The following is a 24,803-nucleotide window of genomic DNA, read 5'->3' as shown; positions in this document are numbered from 1 at the left end:
AATAATAAAATAATGAATTAAGTGTTTATTGAACAGTGATTAAATCGAGTATATGAGATCAAATCAATAATTGGATAAGTTGCAGTAAGTGATGTAGAAAAATTATTTGCCGCGGCGGCTGTTAGATTTTGTTGTCGATGCTGTGTTCGGTACTTTTTTCAGCTGATCGAAGAGAGCATCAGAAGAAGAATGATTAGACAAATTATTTATCATCATCTCATGCTCAAAGAGTTTAGTCATAATCATGGCGGTTTGTGAGAGACGAACGGTATCGTTAATAGTTAATTCCGAGTCATCGAGCTTTCCAATCCGTACAAACTCGCACGGTTCATCACGTTTCGTGTGCTCGTACCACGGATCGTCTTCTGGGTCAAAATCAAGTTCCTTGTTGCAAAATGCACATTTGCCAGACTGAGGACCGGTGCAGTAAAATCCGGCTTGAGCAACCTAAAACAAGAATAATTTTATTTAAAACACGAAAATGGACAAACCGCTTGAGACGTGCATTTTGCATCCGGGTCTCTATCATATTCGAAATTTTTGAATGTCATCAAGCGATCTTTGTAGAATGTGAATTTTGCCATATCCGACTTTTTTTTGGTCCCGGGTGCCATTTTCTGAAATCAATGAAAAACAACTAGGTATCTTAATCTTGAGGAATCTATTTCGAACAGGTAGAGATTAAAAATTCGAAATACAGTTAAGAAGATTTGAACTAAAAACCACAATTCCAAAAAAATAAGTTGAAAGCGTTGAAATCGATTGATAAAAGGAAAAGATAAAACGAGACTTACATTGAAAATAATAAAACTTCGTGGCGTATTTTAATAGATTTCGAAAATGAAGTTTAATTTCATGAAATTCGCGCATCCACGCCACGTGGTTTTATTTTTTCAGTGTGTATTTAAATATAAATGAAAAACAAATCTCAGAAAACATTTATCGAATAAAATGTTGAAAAATCAATAAATGTAGCTCGCGTCGCACTGACGAATTTCGCGCTGAAATATACAGCCACCAAGAAAGCTAGGCCACGGCCATTGGTCAGTAGAGCGCACGTGCGCGCGTACCAAAACCTCCAAGAAGACAGGAAACTCAATGAGTTTGTTGAAAACTAAACAAATTAACAATAACTTTGATTCAATGGAAAAAGATTCTATTAACTTTTTAACCGGACGGTGTCGATCGAGCCTGCGGCTCAACCTCTCTCAACTGGCTAAAACTGAAATTTACCGTATTTCCTCTATTAAATAGTTAGGCACCTCTATTAGTTTTGCACCTCCATTAGTTTTGCATCTAAAATCACTAATCGAAAATTAGTTTTGCACGCTCTATTAGTTTTGCACCTCTAATAGTTTTGCACCCCTCCATTTGTTCCCTATTTTTAGGAATTTAAAATTTGCATTATAAAATCGTTCTAAAAATTAGGAAAACTCTTACAGACTTGGTATAACAAGTCAAAATTGGCAAAATATGAGTACAATTCGGACAATTTTTGCGTATCAGTCGTAAAATTCGTCCATTTTGGTTCATAAGTTGTTATTGAAATTGATGATATTATGTCATAACTTAATGGAAAACATGAGAAAAAACCTGTTCGAAAATTAGTTTAGCACCTTCTATTAGTTTTGCATCAAATTAGGTGTCCGAAAATTAGTTTTGCATGCCTTACTAATAGAGGAAATACGGTAAATAATATTATTTATGATTACTAATTAATGAGTAATCTCAAAAATAATCGAAAATCAATTTTTAACTTGAACAGTTTAGATTCTTCTACAGATTTACACTTGATTATTTTTGAATATCTCGTTCCTACATGAAGAGTTATCAAATTAATAAATTTTCAAGGCATTGCCAATTAGATTTTCATCAAGCAAGTAATTAGGTTTTTAGCCCTCTGAAAATTGTGATAACACACACAAAAATCTAAAATGATTTTTTTCCGAATCATAAAAGTTTCGTTACAGTGCTCTTTTGAGATTTTTTCTGATTGTGAGATCCGAATCTGGAAGATGGATATGCTAGTAATGATATAGTGAATGCTAAATATCGAATTGAAACTTATTTTTCATTTTTGAACTTTGTTTGGTCCAAAATGTTTGCAATGAAATTTTCTAGAATTATAACTTTTCGGAACTTTTCATTCAATCCAGAAACGTTTGTAAAGTCTGAAAAACAGAAAGAAATAATCTATGTATGTAGTACTGTGGCGACTATTAAAATTTTTATTTAAAAACTCACAGTTTTTTCCATTTGTTGTATTTTTTTATATAATTTGTTCTCTCTGGAAAGACGAAAATCATTTTTTCATTAAATCAATAATTTCTAAAAGTTGTCTAAAGGTTGTAAATATCTACGATAAGAGTCATATAAAGTCAGTCTCATCTTGCAGTCTCCATTTCAATCTATAATTGTCTTATACGGACTTGTTGCCAGACTATGTGAATATATCATTTCTAAATCTAGAAAAAGTATGTATTACAGCAATACTAACAAGGACAAATTTTGAGATTATATCTGAAAATAGGCTATTTTTCAAAAATCCAAAACTACCGTAATTTTATTTGAGAAATTTTCAGAACGTCTCATTTACGAAATTCGAAAGTTTTGGGCTATTTGGGGGGGGGGGGGGGTTCTTTCAAATCAAATACCAAATTTCAGAAGATCTACAAATAAGTATGGTAAGTTGTAACGCTGGGAAACTGAAGAAGAACTGATTTTTTTCCAGAAATTATTTTGATGATGCTTTTGAAACATGACTGTGATTAATTTGTTGTACATAGATACTTTATAACTTTAACTCTAAGTTGACATTTGTAGTTTGAAAAACTTATTCAAATTCAATATGTTTTCAATGTGCTACAAAAAATGCTTTATTTTTCTGAATGCTTTATTTTCTCATGATTTACAACTACATATTTGCAATATTATAAAATTTATTGTTAATTCAATTTTACCCTTTTCACTGATTTTACTATGGTATTAAAGCGTTCGAATATCACAATAAAACATTTCAAAACAGCTTGGAATGTTTTATTTCGAGTCAAAAAGCGGTGAAATCTCAGTTATGACCATTTTTTGGAAGTCGATCGAAAAAAATTAATTCCAGCTGCATAATTTAATTATTTTTAAAAAATGTTCAAACATGCGAAAGTGCTTAGAATTTTTCGAAAATTTGTTCAAACTCAGTTTTCACCGCTTTTTGACACGACATTAAAAGATTCGAAATTTTTTTTGAAATTTTTTATTATGATATTCATATGATCCTTTTAGCACCTTTTAATCATTTTAACATTGACTGTATTTCATCTTTAAATATTTAAATGTTTGCAGTTTTTTCCATTGACTGTAATGTTTCCCAAAATCCATTTTTATGTCAGTAAAAATTTCCGAAGTGAAGAAGATTTTTCAAATAAAACATGTTAGATATTCTGAATGTCCCAAAAAAATCGGAGTAGTGTTTGCAATATACTCAATACACTGGCATGTATGGCTCCATTGTCCGCTCTGCTGATGCATGCGCGATTTACTTCGTCCTCAACGTCTGTTTTGAATCCTTTTGGCTCAAGCTCAAGCTCCGCGAGAACCTAAGGCGATGGAGAGACAGGCGGTTCCCAAAATGGGAGCGTATGTGTGCCGCCGGCGGCGTACGCTTGTGCACGCGCATCGAGGAGTACTAATTAAATTGGACGATGCCTGTTTCCTCTCGACAATACGTACACTCTAAATTCACGAATCATATCGCTGTGTAGTTGTGCTTCTCATCCTCTTCCTTCTCTTCTCTACGAGCTCCAGGCCACTGCCGTTTGTGGGGCTTGCGAGCTTTTTTCGCCTGCCGTCTGAATGCATTCTACGTGAAGTTGCGTGAAGCTGTCCTGTGAAAGAGACGGAGAGATTTTGTAGAGAAAGCATGCTCATTTTCACACACACACACACATTGGAGCTGTATGAGAGAATGAGATGGAAAAAGAAGAAGCAGGAGTAGAATGAGTAGAAGCCAGAAGCACAGGAGCTAGACGAAAGAGCAAAAAAAGAAGAAGAAGACGCTTTTGCGTCTTATTTTTCTCTTTTTCTTCTTCTTCTTCTTATTTCTTCGTTTTCTTCATTTCTTCTTGTGATGAGAGTAGTCAGTAGCAGACAGCCAGAGACCGCCAGAAACATGGCTTCCGTCACTAGTTGAACATTTGCGAGAAGAGCCGCAACGCTTCAGCCGCGTCGCACACTGATCACCTCTTCCGAATAAGTGATCCGAAAAAATCTGAGACAACAATTTTTGTATTTTTGCATTTGTATCCTGATTCAATTTTCATATAATCTTGACTTTTCAGTTTCTAATTAAAACAATTTTGTAGCTTTATGTTCGCAACAACAGATTTTAAATATAAGAAAGTTCGAGTTTTTATATTAAAATTGTGAATTTGTATTTGAAAAACATTAGACCATTTCTGATATTTACAACAAAGTCATGTAACTAATTTTTAAAATTTCAAACTATGTATCACACCCTGTTCGTTTTGGGCATTTTTCATTATACGGTATTCATAAAGTTTTCCGCAATTTTGATAATTTTTTATGATTTTGTAAAATCATAGACTTTTAAAATAATACGTTCTCAAAGAAAAATCTACTGTATATATTCTTTCTTAATTTCCCAAGACATATTTCAATATTGGTGCACCCTGGCTGTTTGTTTTATCAAAAATTGGCAACTTCCAGAATAATTGTATGGTGTTTTAAATATTTCTCTTCTAATGGTGCACAACTAACATATATTTTTCAAAAAAAAACGTGGAAAAAGTGTTTTAAACGCTCCTTTTTTATTTTTATAATGCCTGAAAGTAAAAATTTTAAGCATCGTATCTGAAAGTTAGATTCACTTTCAGTTTAATTCTAAAGTCATAATTTGGAATTTAAACAGCTCATACATTGAAATTAATTGATACGTTTTTGGGTAATAATCAAAATGACAAGAAAAACAGTTTTCATGATAAAACTAACCTATTATTCATTTTACTTTGATCTGTGATTTTTAGTCGAAAATACAAAATAAACAGATTAATTGGAATAAACTCATCTTTTCTATTGTCCATTTTTCACTAATCTACTTGACTCACCTTATCTTTATGACCACTGTAGTCACCAATATTCCAATTTTTCCGTCATGTAACACAATGTGCATGCGCTTCAATGATCTCATTTACATTAGCTCTGATAGAAATACGGTAGATCATATTTCGGCCCGAAAAAAAAACATATGAATGTTTGGCTTTTGAGATGAGATTTTATAAAGCCCTTGTTCTTTTTGAAAGATTAGTATACACTTTTTCGGTGAAATTGAATTGGCATTGAAAATGTAATGTACCTATTGAACGATTTTTTTGAAAAAGGGGAGATGTGGTACACAGCTAAAGTAAAGCCTTTCAAAGCGTGTTCATTTTTTAATATTTTTTTCGAAGTTTCCAAATTCTGGAAAAAAATGTTGACAGTGTTTAACTAATAAAACTAATAACGTAATTAAAAACCAAACCCCTTTTGAATTAATCTATTTGCAAAAGTGATGAATCAAATTAATGTCCACCCAAAAATCTTCAAAAACCATTTAAAACCTGGTAATTGTAGAGATTATTTGGAGACTCTCGATGCAGATTCCGGAAAATAAAATATGAAAAGTGACCATTTGAATGATTTTAAATAATCGTACGAACAATTTGTGAAAAAAAGAAAAATAAATTGGAATACTCTTTTTGCTTTGGTCATTTTTACCAGTATTGTCGATTATGGGGTTATTCAAGTAATGTTGCAAAATGTATTTAAATACATTTGTGACGTCACAAATGTATTTAAATATTTTTATATACTTGAATACAGTTGTGACGTAATTTTTCTACATTTTTTAATTTTCCGACACTACTTGAATAACCCCATAAGTGAAAAAGACAACACGTGAGATGTTTTGAGATTTTTTCAAACAATTAGTATATATTTATTTTAATACAATGCTCAAAATAGCAGGTGCTCAAAATAGCCAAATTTCAAAAAAAAAAAGATTTTCAAAAAAAAAAAGAAAGAAAGGTGGCAGGTGTTGTATCTTTCCGGTGCAGAACGAAAATGCTTTCTTTTTTTTTTCCCCGCTCATTTATGTTCTTCTACTGCTTTCTGTCTTTTCTGTTGCTCATTTCAATTAAGCCGAGCCGCCTCTGGATTGAGTGTGCGAAGAAGAGCACATGGCTCCCCGCTTATCAATCTTGCCTATTCTAATCCAATTTTATTTTCTTTATTCCTTTTCTTTTCGACTCTCGTATACATCTACACATTCTACACATCCTCTTTTTTTGTGTTGCTTCCTATTATTATTCGTATCATTATATAGAGCTTTCAGACGTCTTATTCTATTCTTTTCTGGAAAATTGTGTGTGTGTGCCAAAAAAAGAAGAAGGGTCGAGTCTTCTTTCTCTCTTCTTCTTCTAGTATTTCTGCTGTGCCACAGGGTATCGATGTTTACAAAGTAAATGACACACACACACACACACACACACACACACACACACACACACACACACACACACACACACACACACACACATACACATTTTGAAGAGCCCTCTCTTTTTTCCCTCATCTCACTTTCACTTTCCACTCCTTTTCTCCCAGTTTACTTGTCTGCGTCCAGCCACTTTTATCCACTATTTTGCACCTCTCACACGCATAAAAAGTTCAGTTTCAATGTCTTTTTTCCAGTTTCCTACTCTCTTTTTCCGGGGGCACCCCAATATCCTTTCCTCTTTATGTTCCTTCTATCACATCTCTCTACACTGTTTATTAACAAATAGGTGTGAGGGAAAGAAAGAAAAAGAAGAGAAGGAGGAGGAACATGATGATTTCAAACAAAGTTCACATTCATTAAAAAATCAAACATTCATTTTCATTTTTGATACGATCTTTCGATACTGTGTTCTTGAATTTCCCTTCACAAAGTTTGGTAATTTGATTTATTTTAGACACCTACATTATTTGGTAAAGTGGTCGTGGAAGGCACTGTACTCTATTGCTTGAGTCCTAGGCTCCGCCCATATATTGGCCTGTTGAAATTTACAATAAAATTTCAACTTACTGAATCATTTTTTTCTGATTTCCCAACAAAGTTGTTCGCAATTAAAAAAGCCTAAAAATTCCGAAAAATTGCAAATTAAAAACAAATTTGCATGTTTTTGAAGCAATGCACTTTCAGACTGAACATTCAAATATTTGCATAGATTTCACTTGTACATTTCAATTACCAAATATTAGAAAATGTGTTAGTTGATTTTTCTTCTTAAATGATATAACTTGAGAAATACAGTTTTCCGAAATTTCACAAAATCCCGAAAATCCCAAAAAATAGTGAAAATCTCATATTAGATGTCGGAAAATTTTTTCGGGAGGTCTTTAAAAATGTTTATCGAATAAAGTAAAATTTATTTGTACAGTGAACCCAGTAAACGTACTATTTAAATTTATTTTAAATTCTGATGAATGGGATTTCCAACAGATTATTTTTCTGACAATCTTTTTGACAATTTATCTTCAATTCATTCCAAAATTGTGAACTACATACATAGATTTTTGTATCTGGAAGTTGTCCTCCTATTAAAAAGTTTTCTTACAATAACATACCCCGTGCATTACAATTAGTATTGTTTTTCATTAGACATAAATTTTCCCATAGGTATTTCTGAAACTTCTCTTGCCAAATAAAACAGTGCTGAATTTCGTATAGTGATACTTAAAACAACTTCCTTAATTCCCATTAGATATCTTGAAGTTGTTTTTCTTAACTACTTATTATATTGTCTGAAGGAAAAAATTCACGGGCGTCGGAAAACAATGATTTTATCAAAATATTTTCCGTCTATCATTATTATTATTATTATCGGAAAAATTCTTGATTGACTCATTTTTCTTGTCTTTTGCCAGTGTCTTGCAATTCTCAGCATGCTGTATAGAAACATTTAAAAATTTTCTCTCTTGCCATATGTTGATGATTTTTATAACTTATGAATATTTTCATTTGACTTTTTAATCGAAATTTTTCTTTTTTTTTCCAGAGTCTTCGCTCCCTCACTCTTGGCCCCTTGAGCGTTCGTCTCCCCCACAACTCCATCGTTAAATCATAAAATGCGAATGTCCGATGTCGTCGACGACATCGTCGGTGAGATCAGCTAATCGGACACGTTCGCTGTGCCACCATCTACATCATCAACCGCTGCTCGTCTCTGGTTCGTCCACTGGCTCACCACCGATCGGCGGTTCGATGGATGAAGGATCTTCTGCGTCGACTTCTTCGTCGGCGACTGCTCGAGCGCTCGACATGTTCAATCGGCGAGGTTCAGTGCTTGCTGTCGTCATTGCAGGTTTTGTTGTGCTCTTCTTTGCTCACCTCTTGTTATCCCCTGCTTCCAAATTTGATATAATTAATTGGAAAGTGATTTTTACCTGATGGTGTACCCCAACTTTAAAATTCAAAAAAGAAAATAAAGTTTGGGTTTTCTTACCTACTCGCCAGAGTGTCATAACAAATCCATAATAAGTAAATAAGGCGAGGAAGCTCTTTCGTTTGTCCTAATGAATCACCAGAGATCTTGAATAATCACTGTCTGTTATCAGTCACTTTCCAAATTATTTATATCTTATTTGAATCATCAGCTAACCCTCTCTCTCCTCTTTCTCTCCATTTCACATCACATCCGGCCCATTCCCAATGGAAAAGTACTCGTGCTTAATTCCGACTCATTCCCAATTAGCAGTCGGTAACCGTAGGTAACGTGTAGGCGTTGTATACATGTCGAAAACTATCGCATCATTATTATTATTCAATCCCATTTTTCGCTCCTAAAACTTCTTTTTTCGAAGATAAATTAGGTGATTTACGTGAAAGAGAACGGAGATTTCGCGGCGACTGAACACTCCTGCAAGAATATTCCCCATTTATTATTCTAACAGTTTTATTTTGTCCTATGCACATTTTCTTGCAAATCACTTTACTAACTTTTTTTGCACTCGATTCTGCATAATGGGAGACGGTAGTTCCGTCTCCAAGATCTGTAATTATTTAAAACGAGTGAGCAAGTCTCCACGAGGTGATGATTTGATTTGATAGTAGTCGGAAAGTGTGTTGGTAAATGCTTATTTACTTAGAGATTACTCTGAAAATCAGAAGCTCTACCTAGCGATTAAGTAAATAACTATTTGCCGTTGGTGTGCTGTGATTTTGAGTGATTCTGATAAAAATACAAGAGATAGAAGGTGACGTAGTGTTTGATAAGAATCGAAATTCTAAAAAGGCTCCTTACCTGAAAAAAAATATATATATATATAACTGGTCGGTCGTACTGTCCTGAAACATATTTAGCTTAAAAGTAAATCCAGAATTTTTTTTTTAGAAAATTCCATTCTAAGATTGTGCAATATCCCAAAAAAAAATCGTTTTTCGACTTTTCCAAAATGAAAACAAAATTGAATCATAAACTTTTTTCAAAAATAATTTGGAAACAAGTTATAATACAGAATGTTTAGTGACACTCTACACAAGCTTTTATGATGCCTTAAGATACAAAAAATTCACTTTGAAATTTTTCGGTAAATGTCTTTGACTTTGCGGACAATTCAAATTTCTCATATTTTCACATCGGTTCAAACTAGAAAGTCTGCGTTGTCAAACCCAACGTAATTATGTATGTATTTTGAAATAGTCTATAGTTGTAGAAGGTAAACATGTAGAATTGATCTTTCACATTTACTGTTATCACTAATTAAAAATATAATTTTTAGTATAAAAGTTGATCAAAGCTCAATGTTCAATAGCTTGTTTTTTGAAGAAAAACAAGACGATCGGTCAAATTATCGAATTCTCATTTGAGATTTGACTAGTTCAAGTTTTTGTTCTTATCCAACACGAAATCATCGACTGTTATCCTATAATCATTGATCGCTTCTTTGCAAGAAAAACCCAAAAATGTTTATAGGAAATACGGCCGCCGATGTTCTTCCACCAAGCGCAGGAGTCCCAAATACTTCAGCAGTTTCCTCTTCCAGTGGAGTTATCAGTGCGGATCAACCATCATCCACGAATTCAGACAATGATACAGAAACATTTAATGAATGGCGACCACCGTTTCCCCGACTATCAGCATATCAAGATTGTCTATCTCTTGCCGCTGCATGGGGACTTGGTATGCATCCAAATGGTCTTGATGACAAACCAACTGGAGCATCACAAGCACAATCACCAAGTGAAGATGATTCGGGTGATGGGAAATTTAATGAATTGCTTGCCAGTTGTCCAGCATTTAGGAATGAATTGGGCTGGGAACCAACGCGGCGTTTTGCGCTCTCACGACACACATTCGATATGGCTCACACGGATGCGCACGAATGTGAGACGTGGATGCGAGAACATTCAGCATCGGAAGCTGGCATTTTGGAAGACGTCTCCAATGTATATCTCGGAGGAAGATTGTGTGCTGCTAGGCAGCCGAAGACAGTTATTGAACCACAAGACATCGGGTCGTATTACTATCGGCACTGTTTTATCTCAAAAAGTTAGTTGTATACCACGAGGATTTTTTTGAACATTTGAGATGTTATAAACTTTTAAACTAGAAAGACATAATTGATTTGATAGTTGATTCATATTTAAAATGTATTTCAGATCACATCGAATATCTTGGAATGGATGACATCCTTGGCCCCATCAGTATCTCAATGGTACGAGAAATTGTTGATCGGAAGGAATCGTACTCGATTTACAGAATGATTGTTCGAATTTCAGATGTAATTAAATTTTTGCAATTTCTAGCTCAACAATGTTTACATTACAGCAAAAAACAATTCGTGTAGCTGTTCCAGAGGAAGCACTCTCAACTCCAGAAGGATCAGATCGAGCAACTCGTCCTCTAATGCGAGAACTTCTTGAAATTGTGTGCCCGAAAATAAGCTTTGGAATTTTGAGACCATCAATTCAGTCACCGAGAGTTGAAGAGCTCATTATGAAGATTGATGAGCAACCAATTTATACTCGATATAAAGTTGGAATAATGTTGTGTAAAAACGAACAGAGTACCGAAGAACAAATGTATAATAATGGTAAGGAAAATTATTTTTTGAATAATATCGAATCTTGAAATATTCAGAGTTTTCTACACCATCATTCGACGAGTTCCTTGATTTCCTTGGTCAACGGGTTACACTTAAAGGATTTGAAGCTTACAAAGGAGGCCTAGATACACGTGGCGACACTACTGGAACTCATTCAATCTACTCCGAGTATCAAGCTCATGAGATCATGTTCCACGTTTCAACACTACTTCCGTTCACTCCGAGTAACAGGCAACAACTCTCCCGAAAAAGGCACATTGGAAATGATATGGTCACAATCGTATTCCAAGAACCTGGAGCGTTGCCATTCTCACCAATAACTGTGCGTAGTCATTTCCAACATGTGTTCATTATTGTTCGGGTTCACAACGAGTGCTCTGAAAATGTGACATACAGCGTGGCAGTCAGCAGATCAAAAGATGTTCCAGCATTTGGACCGCCCGTTCCAAAAGGAGCATGCTTCAGCAAGTGCGCGGAGTTTCATGATTGGTTATTAACAAAAAGTATGTTTGAAGAATTGTTTAACTTCTAGTTGTTTAATTTAAATTTAATTGATTTTAGTTATCAACGCGGAGAATGCTGTGCATCGGTCAAAAAAGTTTGCTACAATGGCTGCAAGAACTAGACGTGAAGCTCTACGCGACCTAGTCGAAAACTATGTTGGACCTCATCAAAATGAAGGCGCCAGCAAAATAGCCAGTAGGTTACTTACACAGAGGATTTAAAATTGGACAAACCCGATTTTCAGGTCGATTCCTAGGAGGAAGTGTGAAACGAAAAGAACGTCACAATCCAAAGCCAACAAATCACGTGATGCGAGGAGCACTCTCGTGGCTTGTTGATGTACATGATTACTCAACTAATCAGAGAATTAGCTGTGTACTTGGGGTTGCTCAAGATTGGATTGTACTTCTCGAAAGGCCATCTGGCACTGTATTGTTTTCGACTCCAACTCATTCAATTATAGGATGGGCAACCAGTGACACTGGGTAAGAAGACTTCTTTAATATTTTTTCGCAAATTCAGTTAAAAATAAAATCATTGTTTATTTATTGAACATTTTTCAGACTGAAACTCTATTATGATCATGGAGACCAACTGCTTCTTCGTTGCTACTCTGAAACTTGTACCGACTCAGAGCTCAACGAGTTGATCCGTCGTCTTGAAAATGTCACAAAAGGCGATGAAGCAAAGGAAGTTGTGCTTCGAAGGTTAAAGACAACAGATAATTGGGGATTCCATGTTCAAGATGAAGGAGTTGTTACTGATGTTGAAATGTATCAATTGGCTTGGAAAGCAGGAATTCGCCAAGGAAGTCGTATTGTTGAAATGGATTCAATGCCAATCAGTACTTTATCATTTGATAAGATTTGCGATCAGTTGGCTGTTTCTGAATGTGTTCGTTTGCTTATGATTTCTCCATCATCGGATGGAAGCCCCCGTCGTGGATGTGAAGATCCAAATTGTCCAGCTGTAAAGGGAATCGAACAGATGCTGACTCCAGATGCATTCGCCAAGCAGCCAATTACGTGAGTTTTTAGGCGCGTTACAAGGTTTTCATCGCGTGTGGCAGCAGGTACCACGAGATGTTCCGTCAGAAGAAGCTCGAGTACCCGACGAATAGCGCGAGCAGCAGTCCGGCATCATCTTTCGACGAACGCACTTTCAGTTTCACAGCCACCAAAAAGACCATTGAACAGCGAGCCAACAATATGTGAGCCTTGATCTACTATCCACTTTAATGTAAGAACCTATTACTAAACAATGAAATAGATTCAGATCAAACAATCGTCCGAACACGTTGTCGAGTGCTAGCGTCCATGACAACATGTGCACGTTACTGAATCCTCCAAAATATCTCAACAGAGCTCAGTCTGATGAACAACTTCGATCTCCGCTTATGGACGAGCTTAATCGAAAAGTTAGTTTCAGAACTTTAGGAATTTGGAGGAAACAGTTGACTTTTAGGCACCACTCTCCGCACGCGAATCTACAAATGAGAGAGAATCGAGTGAACTTGTTAGAATTCAAACTCATTTGGAACGTACTGTTCAGGAAAAGCGGGCACTTGAAATGCTCGCACAACAACTTAAAAAGCAACTTATTCAGGTTTGCGATTTTGCTATACCGTTTATTATTATATCATCTGGCTATATCTGAATTTCATCCAATTTGGGAGTATAGGAAATATTTGAATGCCTACAAGACAACATCTGAACCGATTTTCATGCGATTTTCATTTTTCTATAGACTTCTCCAATAATTTAAGAATTTCTGGTAGAAATCGGTTTTAATTCCAGGAGCGCCAGTCGCATGACAACACAAAACGAGAAATGGAACGCCTGAAAAAGATGTACGAGAAAAAGTAATTTCAATTTAATTTCTAACCTTTTTTGTGATAGTTGGTTGTGAGCTAGTTCATTTTTCTAATATAAATTCTGTCATTCTTTCCATTATTTCTTTCCCTTTTTCCTCTGATCTCGTCTTGACCTTTTTTGTCATTATCATGTATCATTCTTATTGTGATCAACTGTTTCTCTTCATCCCAGTTCTAGTTAAAGTGTGTTCTTGAGCCTCCCCCTGCCCATGAGCTCCAGTGCCAACCCTTTCTTCATTCACTCATTTATCAAAAATTATTTCTTTTTATTTTCAAATTTAACTGTAAAAAATGTGTTTTCCCAACTCTTCAAAATGTTCATTACCCAATTAATCAGCCAGTTTTTTTTTTCCGATTTCCATCCGATATGTGTTAAGATTTGATACATCTTGTCATTTTTGTACTGTATCAGTGAACTTTTCATTTTTTGAATATTCCCTTGTACTGCAACACGCCCAAAAAGCATTAGATGTGAAATTGGAACTTCACGACGAAGACCGAAAGTATTTCGCAACCCATTTTCTGTGTTTACATCTTATAAACCGAATTAGATGAGCTAATTGGTTGAATAATTTAGACCGGGCACAAAAGTACGGGATGAGCATGAAGATGGGAACCGACCCGCTTTTCGGCTTTCCGGGAAATGACGCCAGTTTCAAGGAAGTGTGTGGAGTCAGCTTAGAGTGTGAGAGGCCTCAGATCTTATTTCGACGCGTATAGGTGATCAAAAATTGTGTTTCGCGTTTACGAAATGAAGAGTTAGTATTCGTAATGTACTTTCTCAAGAATCTTATCCTCGCAGAAGTTCAGAAGTTCCCGTATTACTTCATTTATTCCAATGGATTTACTTTGCGCGCTAATTACTTCCTGATCATTAAAACAAAATGAGAGTTCAAAGAAAAATTTAGTAGTTAAATGAAATTTAGGAGGCTACAAAATAAATGAAACATTAATGACGTCGAATAATTTCTGGAACTTAAAATCGGCACGCTATACCAAAACTATAGAAGAAAACCGAATTTTCAGAAATGTTGATTTTTTAAATACAAAAATACATATTTTCGGTAATTTGAATACAATTCCGAATTTTGAGCGATTTTGAGTTTTGAAAAATAAAATTCCGCTTTTTCACATATTTTAATTTTTGGAGATGAAGATGAATTATTTTGCATAAGAAAAACACCATTTCCAGCCAGACGTGTTTGACAAAATTCTAAGTTGAAAATTTAAAAATTAACAGGGTTTTACAATGGCTAGAAATTATGGTTAGAATTGAAGATTGAGTCTGTTAAAAATTGTAATTCTCAACGAACTGTATGATTTCTGTCTATAAAAATCCATCACAGTCAAAATCAAAAGTTATTGAACTTACAGTTGAATTTTTAAATTTAACTCCAAACAAAAAAGCCACGTTGTTAAAAAAAACATTAAGTGGTCGATTTATCTTATCAGAAGAAAATTGGTATTTTTCGAGACAACATAGTGGAAGAAAAATACTGATTTTTCGATTTTTACAAAGTCAATAGCGAAATGAGTTATCTAACTAACTGTAGAATAGAATTAAAGTTACCAATTTTTTGCATTTATTCCGAATAATGCGAGAATTCAAACGTCATCCTAAAACTTACAAGAGAAAGTTTTTCGATCGGATGTAGTTTTCGCGGAAAAATAACATTGCAGTATATTTTTTAACGAGCTCAGCTCATACGTGACTACTAGTAATAAACTTAGTAAAAGTTCAGGCGAAACATACAAGTAATCATGGGGTATCAAATGGTGTTACGTCAAATTTTGGTGATAAATTTGATATTACGCCTAGACCAATTGATTAAAGTAATCTCTGAAATGTTAATAATACGTGACGAGTTAGAGTACGAAGCTACTTTTTTTTGTGAAATATTTATGGGAGGACTATATCGTTTTTTGTCAAAAAAAAAACCGAAACTCATAAAACTTTTTTTCGTCGTAACCATTTCGACGCTTATCACAAAACGGTTATTAAAATATAATTGGTGGAAGAAACATTTGACGAAGCACCGACAGGAGGAGAAAAAACGGGAGCGCAACCATAAAAGGTCAGTCAGTGGCTGGTCGACTGAGAATGGGAAAATTAATATCGAAGCGAATGGAATGCATCAACATATTCGGAGGAGCAAAATCTAAACTCGTGTGTTTCTCGTTTTCTCTTGCACAGTGATTCGACCGGTGGCGTCTACGAGACGGGGCCTCTGCTCGCTATCTTCGCACAGTCCGCTTGTTGCTGATAGCAAAGAGAGATGTCGGCCGAAATATGCGTGGTGGTGGTGCATGTATGTATGTATATGTATGTATGTGTGGGTGACAGTTTTCTCTCTTCTCCCGACCACTGCTCTTCGCTTTTTCTCCCCTTTTTTCCTTCCCTCTCACCTATTTCTACAATTTGATTACCTCCCTCCATTCTAAAAATTATCGATTGATTGATTTGAAAAATAAACCTCCACCAATATTTTCCATATCTTCTTCTTTTCCATTTCATTATATTGATTCTGATTTTCATGTCAGACAACGCATCGATCTATGATCGACCAATTGCAAGTTCTGACCTAACTACGATGAAACGAAAAGATGGGCGTGGCCAACAGAGCCTCCGAACTGAGGATAACAATGATGAGAGTGGGTGCAGCGGGCAACGAGAGCACGAGTCTCCGACGGACTCGCCAATACCAACATCGAACGACGACGAAGCGACGACAGCAGCAGCAGCCATGACGAACGAGCGATCACGAACACAACGACGATCCAGACGATTTTCAGTATTACCATCTTCACACTTTCCTAATACTTCTGCATCTTTTTATTCACTATTAAAATTTCAACCGCTATCATCAACATTTTCATGGCGACATATGTACTATGCGGTTTTCTTGATATGTTGGATTGGTAGTGGCGTCGTGGCGGCGCCCACAGATCGAAACGACCGGCAACCAACTGTTGAGATTCTTGATGGATATGTTAATTATTCAGGTTAGATTTTATCAGGTTACAATGTTCCATAGAAAATAGATATTAACGGAATACATCCCATGAACCTTCAATAAAGATTTAAACAGCTTCATGATGTTAGATGAAGTGCCAACATCATCATCAAAATTGAACGAAATTTCATTTTTAGAGTTCTAAAATTTTCAGCTAAATTTGACCTTTGTAGTGCTTGAAATTATTGTAGACGCACTTTGAAAATATTTCGAAGCTTTTAAAAATATTATGAAAAGATTTGTTATCTGTTCCCAGAAGCCAAACTTTTTTCTTGTCATAAAATCCATATTACAGTTAATGGAAGTTCATCAGTTCCAACATTTCAAGAAATCTCCCGAAACGCGTTCCTTCAACTTAAAGGAACTCCAGTAGAGTCTCGTTTTCGACTCGGCACAGCCTATCAACTGGAGAGCACAGAAGAGGTGAACCATGTAAACCATGTAGATCATCAATCACACGTGGATCATTTAACACGGCACCATCGTAAGAAGAATCGAAAGCCAGTTGGAAAGTTGAAGAAACTTGGAAAAGGTTGGTAGAGTTGTCTTTGTGAAGTCAAAAGCAGAGAGGGTTTATGTGTATTTGTGTGTTTCGTGTTCTCGAGTTACCTGATATCATCGGTTTACCTGCTCATCGCATCCCTGTCTTACGTTTACACCCACGCCGCTGAAATCTCACAAATGTGTTGTCCGATAAATTTGGAAAGCAAGAAATGAAAGAATAGGATTCAAATTTATGTTTTAATTTCAAATTGTTCTTCAAAGCACATCAGTATATCACACCGACCACGAGTTACCTATTGTGTTGATACATATAAATTCAAATTATCACGTGGTAAGATTGTAGACAACAGTCTTTATAGACACAAACTTATAATCACCAAAGCTATTAATAATTAGCGTTGAATTGTTTTTTTTCATACCTTTTTAATTTTGTAAACTCAAAATTTTAATTACTGTTTTAATTACTGTTAATAATACTCCCACTTGTATGAATCTTACTTTTTTTTGCATTCATCACTTAATCACATGAAGTTTGGCAGAGAAACCTGTATAGTTTTCCTTTCTATAAATAAAAATTCCTTTTTCATGTACAAATCTAAAATTTATTTTCAGTTATAACACTTATAAGTACATAAAGTTACTACAATTTGAATTTAAAGGCGGAGCAGCGTCAGTGCGGATTTTGTCTAAATTCAAAACGACCGATTATCATAATAAAACACTCAAACATTTAAGACTAAAACAATTTCCTGTGAAAGTTTTGGCACAGTTTTGGTAAGTGGCAAAACCTGAGTAATTGTCACTTTTAGACAGAAAATAAAAAATGCCCAACTTTTTTTAAAAGTTTAACTATGGTACTTAGTCATTTTGGCACCATCGGAGTAGTTTTAAAAGCTTTTCCCACTGGCGCTACTCTACCTTTAAGGCATTCATGAGACTTCTAGCGAAATTACAGACGAGCACGGTGACACAGTCTTTGAAGGAAGAAAACATGCATTACTACAACTTGCCGATCCAGATGCATTAATTATGAATCAACGATGCGATGGTCAAAAGTTCAAGCAACGAATAAGAGTTGACGGATGTCTGACAAAGGTCGTTGTTAATCGGTAAGTCGATTCAATTTTCAATTGAAACTTTGACCCCCTCTCTCATTTGCTTATCATTTTATTTCTTGGTGATTTAATGTTAAGGCCTTAGTTAATACGTAAACAATTCTCTTTCTTATACGAAAATTATGTCGAGAGCACGGAAACTATGTTCTAGCGATAACATTTTAATAACCCCAAGAGTTCAGGTGACAGAAAAACTCTAAGAATAATGCAACCGAAAATTGAATCGAAAATTTGAAATTGAATTGAATTATATACAATTAAATACAAAAATTGAGTTAAAAACAATAACACAGTTAAGGTGCGATGTGTTCATTGGAAACCTCGCAGATTTAGCGTTGTGGTCTCTCAATGTACACATCGAAAAATCGTGTACGGTCCTCGTTCGCGATGAATTCATTGTGCTCACTGCGAAAAAATATTTTATTGCCTTCAATATTTAGATCTCAAAAACAATTCATGTATCTATTTGCTAAAAAATCACGATGAAGCGTTAAGCTATGTACCATTGAAAACCATTGGATTACTTTCGACCAACAAAAAACTTGAACTCGTGATCTTTTTTTAGATTATGCCATGGTGCTTGTGCAAGTATTTTCATCCCAAGAATGCATTCAAAAAAACTGAAAGCAGCATTCCGGAGTTGTGCAGCATGTGCTCCTGCCGAATATGACTATGTTGATATAACTTTAGATTGTCCCGGCAGGACACCGCCAACTGCAACTAAAACGATTGTGAAGGTAAGAATTCAAATTTTATCCTATTTTTATCGAATTATTCTCAAATTTCAGGTGAAAAGTTGCAAGTGCAAAGAAGTGAGGATAGCACCTTTCTAATAATTATTATCATACCCGTGTCTTTACCTATTTTCTAGCAACTAGATGATGTCTGTGTGCCACTTCGCCTGTAAGCTGATCTCGTTCTCTCTCATCTTCTCCTTCTCAAATGCGGAAAAAAACAAAAACGATAATCGTCCTTTCATCTAATTCCTTCAAACAACCCCGTTACTTCAATTGCTAAAACGTGTAAACCCCTTCAGATCCTACAACAAAGTTATTTAGAATTAGTTCTAGTTGCTTTTCCTATTCCTTTTTATATTAATGACACGGGTTAATCATACTTCTTTGCACAACTTTTATCTTCTGTCACAAACTGATTTCCAATTCTCTTCCAACTGTTCCAACTGTTCCACACGGAAGTTTTAATTCCAGAAAATCAACTTTTATTTCCAAAACAATGTTTTTCTTTTTTTAATAAGTACTATTGATAATATACGAGTGTCTCTCCAGTGCAAAATATGTTTCATTGTCTGAAAATAAATGTTTCAATATTAATTTGATTAAACGAACGACTAAAAAAATTATAAAGCGTTCTAGTTTTCCGAAGTATTGACTATTCGAACTCAATATGCAATGCAATAATTTCTCCCGCGCAAATTCAAAATTTTGATATCAGTATATTTATTTAAAAAAACCTTTTTCGAAATCAATACCAGTAAAGTTTTTTATTCAACTTCATAGGCTTTCATAGATAGAAGTTTATCATCGTTTGAAAAATATGGTACTAATTTATAACTTTCAGCAGCACTTTCTTGCATATGTACATATAATTTTCAAATATTCAATTAAACAGCAGTATTCAACGTTTCTTGCAAATTTACTGACAATCATATTTGTGACAAATAAAATATAGGCAATTCTAAATACTTTTCCATAACTATTTTTATAGCGTAAGCCGCCTATGTATATTCATGAAAATAAATTATAGAAAACAATAATATTTTGGGTTATTAATCTGACGAAGAAAGTTACAGATTCATCAGATTTTTTTAATTTTCAAATTTTTTATGTTGAAATTTTTAAAGCGATCGTTCGATGCAACATGTATATTCTCATAAATCAACCAAAAGCCAACTGATATGAATACTCACTGATATCCCAGTAGATTCATCATAAGACTTCTTTGAATCACTCCATTTTGTTCCCTAAATAAATATTATCTCCATTTATCAATTTAATCCAAATCTCTCTATTTTAAATAATCCCCGATTACATTTTTTTATTACCTGAAAGTGGCAACTTATAAGGATTATTAGGATCCGTGCCATTCTGCACAAAATCTTCCCTTCTCTTCCTTTTGGCTATTTGAGACACAATTATAATCCAATTACGTTCACCCGAGTTTTACTCATATATCTGTTACTTGCTCCTGACACTTCTGACCAAAATAGAAAATCAGCAGCTCTCTTGTTTTCTAAGTGTGGATTTATTTTTTTGTATTTCTTTATATTTTGTGTAGCCATCATAACGTCATTTGCTTCCCTTATGTTATTACAGGAAAACTATTTTTCGTCATTTTTTGAGACTTGACAACATTTAATTTCAGAACATAACTCTGTGTGTTTCAAAATGACTAAGTGAGATTTTATTTATAATTTAAATCTTCAACCCACCATGCTGCAGTATTTTTAAACATTAACACGTAAGGGCCACAAACATATCAATTTTTGTTTTTCGAGAATAACCTCTGCTAAATTATTTTCTTGGGTTAAAAATTAGAACTTTTATTTGAAATACTAGATTTTTTTAACTGGTATGAAATTATCGAGAGTAGAACAATTAATTTAAATACTTTTCATTAACATTTCATAAGGAATAATTTTGACAAAATCTCTAACTACTGAAAGCTCTAACTTTCCCACATGGTCAAATTATTTAACAAATTTTTTTCCCAAAAAAAGAGAAAGAAAAAAAGGGATTGAACAGCGCAGTTTTAGAAAATCAGAAAATAATCACAAAAAAATAATATGTTTTATTTGATAATTACAATGACAATCATTCTGCAGGTAGCTAGACTATAGTCCTATAGTTCTTTTAATAGTTACTACAAAAATCAATTCATTGAATATTGTCAAATTTCCAGTAAACGAATTTACAGAAATGTTTTTTTTTGTTTTACAGCGTGGGGATATCTAGATTACAATCTTTGCGTAGTATTTCGAGAACGGTAAGGGACTATTCTTATCATTGCTAGCTCATACTAGACTTGTATTTGAATTTTCGGATTAAATGTTTCTGAATATCACCGAAAAATTGAAGTCTAATCTTGTCGGTTGTTTTTTTTCAGAAACATAATTAGACAACAACGAATTTTATTACCAAAAAATCAAATTAGCTCTGCACATGAAGGACCACTCACATTAATTTTCAAATACCTCTTTCACTTTACTTTTCTTTACTATGCTTCTGCTTCAATCTCTTCTTCATTCCATCATCCCATTATTGGCAGTTTTGCATCACCAGAGCTAACTCTAAATTTTCCAACTTCCATTTCCCGTTCGTCAGTCTAATTACTTGTTTTGGTGGTTTTCATTCTTCTTCCTGGTTATTTAGTGGTTATTTGTATGGGTCTTCTCCTCCTGGTGTACTATTATTCTTCTTAACTACTAAGTTTTCCAACAATCCTCTGAACTGGCTCTTGTGTGTTGAAAAGCGAAATAACAAAGAAGGATTAGTTTTTTTCTCCTTTTACTCCATTTTCTCCTACTCCTTCTCATTTCATGTTTCTCGATCTGTTGTGAGAGTACGCCGCCTTTTCCGCCAAGAGACTCGTTTTCACGGACACCGGATGAGTTAACCACTTGTCTAACCCAGCCGGCTCACCCAATTTATTTCACAAAACAACACAAAAGACCGATGGATTCAGAAATAGTTTGAAATTTTAAGATATTGCAGAGAGAATATCGTTTCCGCACGAAGCCTTTTCTATCTCCACCCCCACAACAACTTCCTTTTCTTCTTTTGGATCATTTGATCATAAAGTGTTAACATTTTTGGTACTTACGGGTTTTGTTCCCCCCAAAATGTTTTAATTTTCTAAAATTTCATTTTCCACTTTTCGAATTAAAAACGTAAACAAAAGCACAGAACAAAGCATTGATTTCTACAAATCGTTCCAAAAAGTTCACGTTTATGTGGTTAATTGAAATTTAGAAAGTTAAAACATTTTGGGGGAACGAAACCCAGAAGTACCAAATTTTTCTGTGAAGGTAGAACCAATTGTTCAGTGCGAATTGCCAATTTTTTTGGATTTTTTTGTCGTTTCTTTCAGTCAGAATTAGTAAGAATATAGAAACAAAGCGGTTGATCCAAATATCAATTTTTCTTGCAAGTGAATAAATTCACAGAATTCCATTTTAATTTTCTTAGCACTTTTTATACTGACATTATCCACAAACTGGGCACAATACTTTGCTATTAAATTAAAATTCCAAGTTACCGAATATCGGAATTTTCGACTCCACTTTTCTTTCAATTAAAGAAATGCGTTTCTCCTCCTCACTAAGGCTGTGAAGCACCATAACTTTTTGGAAACCGCCAGTTGCCGAAGTTGCCGAAAAAAAATTTTCCGCAGCTAGCAACCTCGTTGACAAAGTTTTTTCTCAATTGTCAAACACTTTTTTGTTTTCATTCAAAGTTCTCTTGAGATAAATATATAAAATTTTCACTTACGCTTTGAATTTTGCATTTTTAAGCTGTCTGAATGCGCTGCCGGTTGCTGCTACTCCTGCAAAACTACTGATCGTTCGGCATTCGGAGGCAACTTCCTGCCAGCGCCATTAGCTCAATGTTTCGAAAACTGTTAATTATTATCAAAAAATGCATTTAAAATTGAAGTTTCTCGTATTTCCCTCTCAACGTCATTATTTAGATTTTCTAGTGACAGGGCCAATGTTTAAAGCTCATGTTGTTCAAAAACTGGGTGACCTAAAAAGAAGTGACAAAGATGATCCTAGTGGCTCAGTTTGTTGTTTTCACCAAAAAAAGATCTTTTAGCGAAATGAGAATGTCTCGTGGAAAATGCGAACAAGTAAATTGCATCTGCTACAACACAACATTTCGACATTTTCGGTTTTGCTGGGAAAATATCTGAAACGTTTTCAGTATTTTCAAGAAGTTAAGTGAGAAAATATCATTTAAAATTTTAAAAGTTCTCGTTTTTTCGGTTTTTCATACTTGATTTCTAAATTTTTGCATTGTTATTCCTAAATTGTTTCAGATTTTAAAAATTCTTTGTGAAATGATTAAAGTTTAACTTGTCTAAAAAAATGTTAGTCCACTCTTAGCCACTCTTGTCGAACGTTTTTTTGTAGAAAATCAATATTCTTCTGAATAATTATTTATTCAGTCTGCTTGTTTGAGAGCATATTCCATTTTGTTGTTCGTATTGGATTCGAAGAATTTCAAAACTATTAGATTTTACTTTGATAAAAATAAAAATGACGCCACTATTTCGTTGCAAACAAAAAGATTTCAGGAACTCCACAGACTGAGTAATAAATTAAAAGTTCAGACATGTTTTCGAAAGTCTTACAGATTTGTTTTCTATTTCTAGAAATTCTGAATATTTTTCAAACATTCTCCAGAGAACGTGTTTATTCTAGAAAAAGAAAAAAGATTATTCTTGTTTACAAGAGCTTTTGTAAGCTTTTGCTCCAGGTGTGCACAAAACAGCAAGCCATGCGCCCAATTACAAGTGGCGGCTCAAATCGAATCGAGAACTAAATCAAAAAATTAAATTTGTGTGCCGCTCAGTCTCGTTCAGCTTCCAGTCTCGATCCTCCGAAATTTTCATTCAATTTCTTATTGTTTTGTTTCTTTTTTCTCTTGGTCAACCAACCACAAGCAGGGCTCACAGGCTCAGTATCACGTGCCCCAAACATCAAAATTCCCGATTTGTCAGGAAGAGACTGGTTGAGTGGAAGGAAAAGAAAAGTAGGCGTAGAGGATTGAAGAAGAAGCATCAGAAGAACAAGAAGTGTTCTGAGTGATGCTGTGGATGGACGACGGACCACAATATGTCCCTGGAGAGCCGTTGTCCATTGCCTGAACTATTAGTCGGCACCAGTACAACCTTACGGCTTATGTTTTAGCTTTCAATTTTTGGTCTTCAATTTTCCAGATCAAACACGCTATCGAGAGACAGAAATAACAATCTTCCTAGAATTTCTTTTTCAACTTTCTATGGTTCTATTGGATAACTTTTTTTTTCAAAAATGTAATGTTTTCTTTTGGTACCAGTTCAAAATTTGTAGTGACCATGTGCTTGCTCAAGAAGTTTAGAGTACTCAAAGCAGAAGATTTGTTGCATAGATAATTTGTTTACAGTGCCAGCGTTTTTAAAAGTTTCTGCTCACTAGGTTTGAATTTTGGAAAAATCAAAAACCACTTAAACCCACCTCCAATGAAAATTCTACGATAATACTGCTTGTCATAAATTGTTCTCTTTGCCCCAAAAAACTCTAAAATCCTATCTAATCAAGCATTAGTGTTGGATTTGAAAATAAGGAATTTTAGAGGAATATCGTGAGAATCTTACTGACTCATCAGCCTATTAAGGAAAACATGAGATGAATGGTTTAGTTATTTTTCCATAGGAATTGTTTGATATTGTGACTAAAATGCTTTTCGAATAATATTACACTTAAAAATTCAACCATCTTTATTTAATTAACGTCTCAGATAAAGAAAAAATATTAGTACACTACCTAAAAACTTCCTAAATACCTAAAAATAAATTTTAAAAACTGATACGAAGATTTTTTTAATATTGTCATCTTCAATCGTCTGATAATTTGTTTTTGATACTTACCATAAATCC

At 34.4% G+C, this 24,803-nt stretch overlaps 3 protein-coding genes, 1 long non-coding RNA gene and 8 other non-coding genes across 26 annotated transcripts; 8 read left to right on the top strand and 4 right to left on the bottom strand.

Annotated features, from left to right (window-relative positions):
* Positions 1–6: 6 nt before the first annotated feature.
* On the bottom strand, positions 7–617 carry bir-1 (Chromosomal passenger complex protein bir-1). Its single transcript, NM_073548.10, has 2 exons — positions 492–617; positions 7–447 (listed from the first exon to the last, which is right to left on the bottom strand). The coding sequence occupies exons 1-2, from the start codon at positions 612–614 to the stop codon at positions 103–105; spliced, it is 468 nt and encodes a 155-aa protein (NP_505949.1). The 5' UTR covers positions 615–617; the 3' UTR covers positions 7–102.
* Positions 618–1,460: 843 nt separating this feature from the next.
* Positions 1,461–4,353, top strand: linc-153. Its single transcript, NR_102074.1, has 2 exons — positions 1,461–1,561; positions 1,627–4,353. It is a non-coding gene; the product is annotated as a long non-coding RNA linc-153 (long non-coding RNA).
* On the bottom strand, positions 3,439–3,814 carry T27F2.6. Its single transcript, NR_069571.1, has one exon. It is a non-coding gene; the product is annotated as an Unclassified non-coding RNA T27F2.6 (non-coding RNA).
* Positions 3,647–3,789, top strand: T27F2.5. Its single transcript, NR_069572.1, has one exon. It is a non-coding gene; the product is annotated as an Unclassified non-coding RNA T27F2.5 (non-coding RNA).
* Positions 4,354–8,085: 3,732 nt separating the features above from the next.
* On the top strand, positions 8,086–13,953 carry sipa-1 (Rap-GAP domain-containing protein; the record flags this gene model as incomplete). Of its 13 annotated transcripts, none has more annotated exons than NM_001269416.2 (12): positions 8,086–8,393; positions 10,005–10,580; positions 10,691–10,812; positions 10,860–11,124; positions 11,172–11,639; positions 11,698–11,835; positions 11,885–12,125; positions 12,204–12,665; positions 12,806–12,850; positions 12,916–13,057; positions 13,105–13,245; positions 13,437–13,947. In NM_001269416.2, the coding sequence occupies 12 exons, from the start codon at positions 8,171–8,173 to the stop codon at positions 13,503–13,505; spliced, it is 2,892 nt and encodes a 963-aa protein (NP_001256345.1). The 13 variants fall into 13 exon arrangements, with proteins under 13 accessions (NP_001256345.1, NP_001360531.1, NP_001256347.1 ...); NM_001373119.1 differs by having other exon boundaries at positions 12,713–12,850; positions 12,910–13,057; NM_001269418.3 differs by having other exon boundaries at positions 12,710–12,850; positions 12,910–13,057; positions 13,437–13,944.
* Positions 13,954–14,006: 53 nt separating this feature from the next.
* F35B12.15 lies at positions 14,007–14,169 on the bottom strand. Its single transcript, NR_069570.1, has one exon. It is a non-coding gene; the product is annotated as an Unclassified non-coding RNA F35B12.15 (non-coding RNA).
* A 1,423-nt stretch (positions 14,170–15,592) lies between these two features.
* Positions 15,593–15,739, top strand: F35B12.12. The gene has a single exon (NR_069569.1). It is a non-coding gene; the product is annotated as an Unclassified non-coding RNA F35B12.12 (non-coding RNA).
* A 365-nt stretch (positions 15,740–16,104) lies between these two features.
* On the top strand, positions 16,105–19,477 carry F35B12.10 (CTCK domain-containing protein; the record flags this gene model as incomplete). Of its 3 annotated transcripts, NM_001269411.3 has the most annotated exons (6): positions 16,105–16,516; positions 16,823–17,059; positions 17,987–18,140; positions 18,712–18,883; positions 18,935–18,958; positions 19,018–19,460. In NM_001269411.3, 6 exons carry the CDS (start codon positions 16,105–16,107, stop codon positions 19,051–19,053), a joined length of 1,035 nt encoding a protein of 344 aa, NP_001256340.1. The 3 variants fall into 3 exon arrangements, with proteins under 3 accessions (NP_001256340.1, NP_001256341.1, NP_001256342.1); NM_001269412.3 differs by having other exon boundaries at positions 18,935–19,477; NM_001269413.3 differs by lacking the exons at positions 16,105–16,516; positions 16,823–17,059; positions 19,018–19,460 and having other exon boundaries at positions 18,061–18,140; positions 18,935–18,979.
* Positions 16,673–16,816, top strand: F35B12.13. Its single transcript, NR_069568.1, has one exon. It is a non-coding gene; the product is annotated as an Unclassified non-coding RNA F35B12.13 (non-coding RNA).
* Positions 19,478–21,625: 2,148 nt separating the features above from the next.
* F35B12.16 lies at positions 21,626–21,820 on the top strand. Its single transcript, NR_069566.1, has one exon. It is a non-coding gene; the product is annotated as an Unclassified non-coding RNA F35B12.16 (non-coding RNA).
* On the bottom strand, positions 21,630–21,774 carry F35B12.14. Its single transcript, NR_069567.1, has one exon. It is a non-coding gene; the product is annotated as an Unclassified non-coding RNA F35B12.14 (non-coding RNA).
* A 2,167-nt stretch (positions 21,821–23,987) lies between the features above and the next one.
* Positions 23,988–24,063, top strand: F35B12.17. Its single transcript, NR_069565.1, has one exon. It is a non-coding gene; the product is annotated as an Unclassified non-coding RNA F35B12.17 (non-coding RNA).
* Positions 24,064–24,803: the final 740 nt, after the last annotated feature.

This window comes from Caenorhabditis elegans, chromosome V, assembly GCF_000002985.6.
Source record: "Caenorhabditis elegans chromosome V".
NCBI classification, from domain to species: Eukaryota; Metazoa; Nematoda; class Chromadorea; order Rhabditida; family Rhabditidae; genus Caenorhabditis; species Caenorhabditis elegans.
This window is presented reverse-complemented; position numbering and strand designations above follow the sequence as displayed.

Bases quoted from the DNA above. Each gene is read 5' to 3' on its own strand.
- bir-1 (NM_073548.10), bottom strand. From the start codon at position 614: ATGGCACCCGGGACCAAAAAAAAGTCGGATATGGCAAAATTCACATTC. The intron at 448-491 runs GTTTGTCCATTT...TTCTTGTTTTAG, and splicing joins CAAAATGCACGTCTCAAGCG to GTTGCTCAAGCCGGATTTTA.